Here is a 10,502-nt window from a genome sequence, read left to right on the forward strand (position 1 = left end):
TTGATTCAGAGACGCAACTATTCTCTTCTAATGGGAAAACTGTCTGTCACAAGCTTAAAAGAACTTCAGTGGTGCAAGGAAAACAGCAGCCTCCCATAAATGCAGCCAAGAAACAAAGAAACAAGCTCTGCTCTTAAATCTATTTACTGGATATGAGCCTATAAATCTTGGAGTTGTTCTGAATGAATTTTTCTAGTGTGGAAGTGCCCTATGACAGCATACATAATTATATAATCCCATTAAAAATTATATAGAACAAAAAGCCTGCAAGCCAATTTTCAAATGAAGCTTTGTCTGAAGGCTTACGAGGAAGGATTGTGTTGCACAAAATTACAGCCAGACTAAGACTTATATTTTTAAAATGTATGCTCATGGGTATTCACAGTTGGAAGTGTGTACTTGTGTTCTGTGTGAAAAATTTTGAAGTGGCAGTTGCAATTGTGTGATTCAAGTTGATGTTGCATGCACATGAAAAGGCGGGGTGCCTTGACTGCCTAACTACAACCACCAATTTGACTTTTGTAACCCCCCCACCCTTGCATGGATGCCCATAGGAAGTGTCAAGGAGAGACAATGATGGAAGAGTATTTCAAGTCTGGCCCTTCTGGATATCTGTCATGATATGCATATAGAAAAGTGATAGAGCTTCCATGATGACAGCACAGTATTGCTTCTGTTATTTTGACAAATGCATTGGATGATGCCAACACCACTGGTTTATGAACACTGTACATTAACTCCCAATCTTCCATTCAGTATTGGTTTATTCTACCCTGTCTTTCTTTTCTCTTTCTTTACTTTGATTGGTTTGGTTGATTTTTTTTCTAAGCTCCCTTTATTGTTTATAAATTTCCTCTTTCTTTTCTCCTATCCTTGTCAGCTTTAACTTTCATTTCTAATTTTATAGAGCCAGCTGTTCTTTTCTAGATAAATAGAAGCGAGAGAAGAAAGACCACAGTTTGAAAAAAATAATAATTTATACATTGTTTGCGTAGGACACTTCTCTAACAGGAGACAATTTATCTGAATGGTGGAGGAAAACACGTTCTCTTACATGTGCTTTTCTTCTCCTCCTTCTTCATGCGCTTGAGGCGTTTCAACATTCCCCGTAGATCAGTGATGCCATATTGAAATGCAATTTTCTCATATTCTGATGGTGGAGCATTTCGAAGGATTTCCCAAACATCAACCTCTGGCTGCGATTCAAGTTTTCCTTCATTTCTACAAAGAAAGGGCATGTAGCCTCACATTATATTTCACTTAAGCAATTGAGCAACATCCAGGATCTTGGTTTCTCTCCTGTCAATAACATTTGGTATTTCAAGCTAGCAACAAATGCTATGCTTTCTAATGTGCTTGAATTATATACTGCTCAAAAAAATAAAGGAAACACATCCTATGAGAAATCCTATAGGATGTGTTCCCTTTATTTTTTTGAGCAGTATATCTTGGGTTTAGACATGTACAGTAAATGTGAAGGCTCTGGATCCTTTCGCCACTCACATAAGCAAGGGAAACATGGTGGGAGTAAAAGGTCTGGATGCAACAGAATGCTGCTGGTTCCCTAACATAGAACTAGTAATCCTGTATTTTGCAGAATGTATAAATGTGGTCTGAATAGCTTGGTGATGAAGCAACAGCTGAACCTTAGATTCAGATTCTTAAGATTGTGATTAAGGACTAGGAAAACTTTATCTATGTTTTTCATGAATTTATGGAAAAAATCTACCATAGTTATAGGTAAGTAGATGATTTTTTTTTTGCAAATACCGATTAATGCCTTATTTTAAAATTGATACTTGAAAAGATATGTGCCATCCATGGATCCTAAAGATGACTTTAGTCCAAAGGATGGAAAAATTTAACTTTGGATAATATGATAATTAAATTAAGATTGCTATTTAATTTCATGTTTCTTAAATATGTAAATCTGTTTAATTTTTTGTGTGTTGTTAATAAAAACATGAAGAGTTTTCCAAAGTATTATAATTTAACACATACATTGTGATATATGATATCAAACAGAGTCTAATTCATCAGATGTAAGATTCTAAACCATCAAAATGTAATATTAGCGCCTTTAAGGTACTATAAAGTTACTTTTTTTTCATTTTTCCCTTTTTGATGCAAAAGACAGTTACCTGACTTTACTGACAATTACCACTGCAGAAGAGATGGAGTGAATGCTTACCGATGTACCGAGCGCAAGAAACTGCTGGACTTCAAAACAATGCCGAAAAACATATGCAGGAACATGCAGCAGCATCCCCATAAGCAAAAGAGAGGGCATCAAGAATTAGTAGTATCATCAGCCATCAGTAGAACAAGCTTCAACTTCCTTGATAAAAAGTCTAATTATTTACCACACTGAAAAATGGTAGCAAAGAAGCAATTGCACACACAACAATCCAATTTTATGTAGCTTATAGACTATAATTTATACCAGTCTCAAAAGAGTATGTCATTAATCTACTGCTAGTTTTTCTGGTTGTTGATATTATTCAAAAAATTGACAGGAGCTTACTTCTACTAAAAATCCTAACTACTCATATCAACTAATGGAATCAGCGCTGGCAGTGACTAATGAAGGAGAGAAATCTTGGAATAATGATAATCAGTTAAATGGAAGTATTGATGAATTGTGCATCTGCTGTTAAAAAAAGAGACCAATTTTATGTTAGAGATAATAAGAAACAGTACTGAAAATAGAGATACCAATATCATAACACCATTATATAAAACAAAGATGTAACTATATCTGGAATATATTGTGCAGCTCTGGTGATTGCACCTCAAAAAGGAGATAGAGAAGGTTCAGAGGAAGCCAATAAGAATGAGGAAAGGTTACATATATTTGGGACTTTTTCATCCAGAAAGGAAAATGATAGAAGTGCAAAAGAAAATTACACTTAAACCAAAAGTGCGGTGTAAATAAAATGCCAAGGAGAATCTCTTTTCCCATTCCCAAAGTACTAGAACCTGAGATCACTTAATGAAATTAAATCCTGGAAGAATTAGGAAAGACAAAAGGAAGTATTTTCTTTTACACAATGTTTAATTAAACCTTGGAATTTGCTACCAGAAATGGAGTGCTGTCTGCCATTTATGGAAGTCAAGGGGATTGGTGGTTTCTAAGATTGACAACAGCGTGACTGGGAGACAAGTAGCCTTCTCTGTGTATTTGATTGGCCATTGTGAAAATTGGCTTCTGGGCTAGATAGAACAGGGGTGTGATCCAATTCTTAAGTCCTTCATGGTCTTTTCTAAAACAGAAACGTCTACCTTGTACCATTCTCTTTGGAAACGTACAAATACAACTATTGATCTAATTTATAGAAAAGCAATTCAGTTCAATTAGTGCAACTTTATTCTTCAGTTTGGCAGAATCTGTGCTAAAAGAACTATTCAAAACCACACTCAAGCATCACTGCCCACCTCAAAACCAACCCTTGCTTTGATTTGGTCTCAAAGTTGGTGAAATAATGAGATTGAAGTCACAAGCCAGATCTGCACTATCTTAAGAATGATGGTAATAAGGTATTCTTCCACCTCACCGAGCTTGCCACTTAACTAACTAACCCCCAAGGCATTATGCTTCGTATTGTAAGTGATATAGAAAATAACCCCACAATTATTTTACGCGTGTGGGAGAATTAAAACAATCTTTGCCAAACTGAGGTCTCCCATCGTCTTGAACTACAGTTTCCATCACAATATAAATTGTACTCCCATATAGCTGGAAGGAACCAGGTTGGGTATGGCTGCTTTACTTTTTCAACTAATCCTACCAAACACAAGCAAGCTATCCAGAAGCATTACTTAAAACTGTGAAAATACCAGCATCTGTAGTGACCAGTTTTCATATAGACCATTGTATATCCCTTCCTTGCAATGTATACCTCAAGACAGGGAGTTATGTAAAATCTTGTCATCAAGAGTGGAACTATTTGGCATAGTTCTCTCTTGCTTGTGTATTAGAGAGTTTCATTAGGCCCTAACTAACTTGGAGTTATGTGTTCCAAACAACTGTGAAAAATTTAAAATTGTTGCAAACAACTAACAATGGTTTCCCCTATCCTATTACTTGGGTTGTTAGAATGTCACCTCCTCTAGGAGTTTCTCTCATTGCCTGTCCAATGCTGGAGTATTCCTTCCGCTTGGTCTGTGGCACCTGTACATCAGTGACATCTATTCAGACTACCCTGTTGGAAAATAATACTTCTGAGCAGCATAATGTAAAATTTCCATTGGAATGACCTCCAGGAAGGGAGCCACTGGGTGAGTACATGCATTTCCAAAAAAGAACATTTCAGCCCTCTGAAAAAAGTTACATAATCTTCCTGCCTCTTTACTGTGATTATGAAACAAAAATACAGGAACAGATCAGTTGCACTATGCTACCATAAGTATTTAAAATGAAACCCTTATTTCCGGAGCCAGACAAGTCACATTAAAAATAAAATCTGTTTAAAAAAGAGTAAACAAGGGTTATAACATTAAGCTCCAGACATACCCTTTTGAATCAGTGGGACTTGCTTTTAAATGCTAAGCTGGAATAATGCCACTTGAGCAAGTATCATTTTTACCTGAAAAGTGAAATTCCTTCCCACTCACCCCCCTAAGAAATTTGGCTTTGAAATAGAGTGCGGTAGAGAGAACACTAGTTTTCTGAAAATATGGTAGGGCGTCTAGTAGTTTTCCAAGTCCCTGACAACGTATACCATGATAATGAACTCAGTAAATGTGAGGTGACTGGAAGAGAGACAATCCATCCCATTATTTCCCTTTAAGGGCTTTACCCCTCTGTATGTGAGTTGGCTAGAAATGAAATAATAATAATAATAATAATAATAATAATAATAATAATAATAATAATAATAATAATAATAATAATAATAATAATAATAATAATAATAATAAAGTTGGAAGGGACCTTGGAGGTCATCAAGTCCAACTCCCTGCTCAGGCAGGAAACCCTATACCATTTCGGACAAATGGCTGTCCAATCTCTTCTTAAAAACTTCCATTGTTGGAGCATTCACAGCTTCTGGAGGCAGGTTGTTCCACTGGTTAATTGTTCTAACTGTCAGGAAGTTTCTCCTTAGTTCTAAGTTGCTTCTCTCCTTGATTCAGTTTAAGAAATCCTTTCCAGTTTTTTTTAACCTATCCCTTCCCTTTGGTTATAATGATAGTCTGTTCTTCTGTTTCAACCACATTTACCATGGCCACTAAGTACTTCCCCTGATTCTTTATCTCTTCCTCACTACTCCATCCACCCAGGCTGGGAAAGCAAACACCAATTGTTTTCCTTTTATGGGTCGAGAACACAGTTTCCATTGATGGGCCTTTTGTATGAGTAGGCCTCCCCTTTCATTTCCTCATACTTGATACATTCTTGTCTAGTCCGTCTTCAAGAAAGAAAGAAAGAAAGAAAGAAAGAAAGAAAGAAAGAAAGAAAGAAAGAAAGAAAGAAAGAAAGAAAGAAAGAAAGAAAGAAAGAAAGAAAGAGAAAGAAAGAAAGAAAGACTGTCATAATGTATATGACAAAATATATCTAAAAAAGAGGGAAAACAGAGGAGTTTCCAGTCCAGATTGGGATTAGTAGTAGGGAAGGGAAGGTTTATATGCTTTTTCTATTTTATCTGCACTTCCCATTAAAACAAGAGTGGGCAACATTTAGCTCACCAAATCATTGCTGTGACTCTGGAAGCTCTCATCATGTGACTAAATTTCAATGGTGCAAAGTGTGGACAATTAGCACATTTTGCTGCTGGGCTGGAGGAACAGGAATTTTCTGTCCAGTACCAATAGCTTTAGTACTTCTTCCAAATCAGGACAGCTGTAGGGTGCAAAGAGGCATTAAAGGCCCTCTATCTCCACCTGTCTCTGCACCCACTAATGCAAAATCTATGAATGACATTGGCTTTTAAAATAGAAAAATCTTCATAGATTAAGTTTGCACAGCAGTTTTTTTATATTGCTTATTTAAAAGGCTTAACATTGTTGAGAAGAGAAAGAAAGAAGAAAGAAAGAAAGANACCACTTCACTTACAAACTAAGAAACGTTTTAGATTGTTTAAAGCTTGATCTCATTTCCTTCTTCCAGGGTATTATGCTCCTGATGATACTTGAATTATAGCATAATGCTTGGAGTCTCATGAGGGAAGGACAGGACTCACTTTTTTTAAAAGATCCAGGTGAATATTTTGCTTTTATGCAATGATGCCTAATCACACCAGACTTCCCTAACTTGGAATAGGCACTGGATAGCCAATGCTGGAAGGATGAAAGGAACAAAACCAGGTCTGACTCAACATAAACTTCAGGAACAACACAACCTAGTTTATTTTATCCTTTTCTCCTCCCAAAGCTTATCAAGGAGATCATATTAAACCCTGAAGTCCGTTGCATCTGCAAAGGTATCACACGAGCTTATTTTCTGCTAATATTGTTCTGAATATAAACACAGTAAATGGGAAAACATGCTTCCCCTGTTGTCCTCGTTACTAGATTGTTACTCAAAAATAAGAAATAGATACAGGCAATAATTTTCAATAATACTTTTTAATAAAATCATTTTATTTGGTTTGAATTGGGTTGAGTAACAAACAATGTTTGTTATTTTTGGTTTTACTTTATAGCTCAACACCACATACTGGCTTAATACTGTCAAATGCAGTGACTTTGGGTCTTTATGATAGAGTGGTTGTTATCCAGTGATGGAAAGGAATTCACCAATGAAATTAGGATCTCCTTCTCCTGCCCTCTTTTGCACATATTCCAGATCTGCTCCAGAAGGTTGAATCACATGTAGGAGGTAAGAGCTGGAAAATGAGTCAAGCTTCCACAGTTCAAATAAAAATAAATGTTGGCTGTAATTGAGAGAACAATCATCTCAAGCTATCACTTTTCAGATATGCTGGAACTACAGTTCTCAGTATTCTCGGCTAGCATGGTTAAACCTTAAATATTTTAGTTAGTTATTTCATTATTTAGTTATTCCACGAAGAAAGTGATAAACAATGTTATAGAGCTGATGTTTGAGAGAAAACATAAAAAATATTCTATTTTAACTATTTAAAGCGCCTTTTGAGTGACAGTTCACAATGGTGATCAATGCTGAATACGGAAAACTAGGTACCTGGATCCTGATGTCCACTTTCCTCCTGCTGCTGTGCTCCTAAATAAGAATTATACAAAGAATTTAAACAAACTCATCTTTCTGCTGAAAAGAATCCTTACCTAAATTTCTAATCCCTTTATCCTGCTTTAAAAACTACGTTGATCAAGTTCTGAGCCTGTACACAGGGACTAGATTATCTTCTAATCTCTACTGAATATTTGGGGTGATGTGTTTCGGTGGTTGCGGTGGTTGCTGCTGTTGTCTCCTGCTGTTTATAAATACTTCTGAAACTCAGAATACTTCCAAACAAAGTGATTCTTTCCTAATTTTGTCCATTTCTTCTATAGCTCCATCATGATAGGAAGCATTTATCAGAAATATTAATCCCAGTGCTTAACTTTAAAATTATGTTTTCTAAATGGTCAAATTACTTGAAAAAGTAATTTGCTATTTTGGACCATACCCATAAGCCTGGCTGTTAGATTAGGATGTGCAATGCACACACGTGCACAAATGTAGTTTGTGCTTGAATCACTTGGCTAGAGATCTCAGTTTTGGGAACTGGGCTAATTGCATGATCCCTTGTGCCATGTTAGGAACTCTCAGCGTGCTCCCACATTGGGCTTACGCTATGAGCGCATATCTGGAGTAGAGATTTAGCCAGTGACATTCTGTTATACATCAGTTTGTCTCCTGCATTGGCAAACCAGCGTAAACATTTGTGATAACACTTACGTCCGTCGAAATGCTGATCGGATGTCCAGGTCAGCTGTGGCAGGTGCCTCTATGATTATAGAGATAGTGGTAATAACAATAAGACAGTATTCAAAGGCATCAAAAACTTTCTTCCCAAATTTACCTCTAGTTTTTTTTTTTAAACAGCATTTATTGTTTTCATCTGAAGGTTGACATTTCATGCAGTAAGGAAAACCCTAGCCTTGCTTAGTACTTAGAAAGGAGACTACCTCAAAATCCCAGGCCTGTAGGCTAGACTTAGAGCTGAAAACATATTGCAAAAGAATGCAATAGCAAACCACTTCCATATTATTGCCAACTGCTAAGAAACTATATAGATGCATCATTTGGTGACCGAAGTCATGTTCAACTGGAAGATTCTGCTTTTAAGGTTCAGACAGAAAACTTAGATTTAAAACCATCTAAATGTTGATTTTACTTTATATAAATACAATGAGTGTGATATCCTTATAGGAGCCTGAAAAATGACACGCTGATAGAGATGAGGGGAGTTTTGGGAGATGATGGAATTGAAGTTCCACTGAGCTGAAAAGCATTGAGTGGGAAAAAAAACCTGCACTAAGTTGCTTCTCCATGAAATTCCTTTAGACAAATATTAGTTCACCTGCCCTTCTAATCAAAGTCAAAATTATGGTTGAGGTATTTTTCCAATTCCTCAGTTTCTACATTTAAATCAAGCTACAAAAATGATCAAGTTATTCTTTCAAATCATTTATTTATTTATTATTTATTATTTTAATTTATATACCGCCCTTCTCCCATAGGACTCAGGGCGGTTCACAGCATATTAAAACAAATAATATACCCAAAATACAAAAAATACACAATACAAAAATACAAAAGAATAAACCCTGATAAAAGCCGAATTAAAACCAAATATTCCCAGCTGTGTTTCCGATTAAAATACTTNCTTAGAAGTCATTTTGGTTCAACTCCTCTAGAACAGGACTTCCTTCCAATATTACCAGTAGCAGGTTTTAGATTCAGTGCTGGTTCCAGATTGGCTACTCTAACATTCCAGTGGAAACATAGATAATTAATATTAATACTGAGTTTATATTATTTTCATATGGGTAAAAACTAGTTTAGTTATTACTGAAGTGACATTTATCCCCCCATTCCTTTTTTTCTTCATTAGGTAGAGTTGAAAATTATGATGGATTATCATCACAACAAAATATGATCTCATTTGAAGGATAATTCTGGTTTTAAATAAAAGCAAGTATCAGTGGTTATCTTATTGTTAAAACATTTACCTCACATTAACATAATCAACTTCAGGCTCAAACAATACATCACTGGAGCAACGTAAGTCAGTAACAGGGCAAAAACAGCTATCATTTTAAAAGATGTTGTAAAGTAACTTACTGCACAGAGGTTATTTTAGCTCAAGAGCTTTTGTAAGACATGATCCATGGATGGTTTATAAGCTGCTTACTAAAGACGTTGGTCCACCTCAGTTACTTCAAGAAGGCAGAGAATGGCCCTTAGATATGATTACATGTCTAGAAGATGCTCAAAGTTGGTTCCCAAATAACCAATTTTGGAAATTATTCAACAAAACTGCTCTAAAGCAGAATATTAAGCAAGCAAATTAATGAAAGTGACTGCTCCATCATCCATATGAGCTATATTTTAAATAATATCTGAGGTAATAGACATATGATGCTCCAAAGCACTGAAAAAAAGGCTGTTTATGTAAACTGCAAATCATACATACTTCACAAATTCCATGCAGTTTAAAATAAATTCCATGCAGGAATTAAAATAAAATCTTACTCTCTGTTCCAGAATTCCAAGCAAGATTTCCAAGTGGAGATGCAAATCAGAGCAAAGTGCAAAAAGAAGAAAAAAGGAGAGAGAAGCATGAAAAACCAGGGACAGAAAAGTAAATTGTTAAAAAAAAAATTCTTGATCTTCTTTCTCAGCCCTATATTCTGGATTATAGTGCTATGCTGCTTAGTACTACTTAGTACCACTGACACTGAACTGGCCATTTTGGGAATGTTTTCCTTGCATCCACTTTTTGACAAATTGTGTTGCTCAATCAGATGCAACCACCACAGAGGTCAGTTCCCATGCCGTTATAGTCACCTACTTTTTATTGGAAATAACAGAAACTTGTCCCACAGCCTTAAGACATCCAGCACTTCCTTCTGGGGGAAATGGATGTGAGAATGTTGCCAAAACACTTGACACAATTCATTGGTCCCCAAGTGATTTATCCCATTGTTCTGAAGGGTGAATTGGTTACGCAGTGACTACTCACCTCTTTCTCAGCAAGGTAGTGAAATCCAACTCTCTGCCTTCATCTTGACCATCCACACTGCACAACAGAGCAAAGAGTGTTTTAATAATGAATAATAAACAAAGAAAAAATAGCTTCTTTAAAATGTAGGAATTCAACTACCTCCTTGTAGGAAAACCACTTCACTTACAAACTAAGAAACGTTTTAGATTGTTTAAAGCTTGATCTCATTTCCTTCTTCCAGGGTATTATGCTCCTGATGATACTTGAATTATAGCATAATGCTTGGAGTCTCATGAGGGAAGGACAGGACTCACTTTTTTTAAAAGATCCAGGTGAATATTTTGCTTTTATGCAATGATGCCTAATCACACC

The 10,502-nt window shown here is 35.9% G+C and overlaps 1 protein-coding gene across 1 annotated transcript in view; it reads right to left on the minus strand.

Annotated features, from left to right (window-relative positions):
* MYBPC3 (myosin binding protein C, cardiac) overlaps positions 1 to 10,502 on the minus strand; it is a 77,582-nt gene that overhangs the window by 49,080 nt on the left and 18,000 nt on the right. Inside the window, exons 9-12 of the mRNA XM_029284628.1 lie at positions 10,149 to 10,205; positions 9,659 to 9,661; positions 2,192 to 2,215; positions 1,055 to 1,221 (exon numbers count right to left, since the gene is read on the minus strand). Of these exons, the coding sequence (XP_029140461.1) occupies positions 1,055 to 1,221; positions 2,192 to 2,215; positions 9,659 to 9,661; positions 10,149 to 10,205 (251 nt within the window). The remainder of the gene's footprint in view (positions 1 to 1,054; positions 1,222 to 2,191; positions 2,216 to 9,658; positions 9,662 to 10,148; positions 10,206 to 10,502) is intronic.

The sequence above is a fragment of the Protobothrops mucrosquamatus genome, unplaced genomic scaffold (assembly GCF_001527695.2).
Source record: "Protobothrops mucrosquamatus isolate PMUCROS unplaced genomic scaffold, P.Mucros_1.0 scaffold775, whole genome shotgun sequence".
In the NCBI taxonomy this organism is placed as follows: domain Eukaryota; kingdom Metazoa; phylum Chordata; class Lepidosauria; order Squamata; family Viperidae; genus Protobothrops; species Protobothrops mucrosquamatus.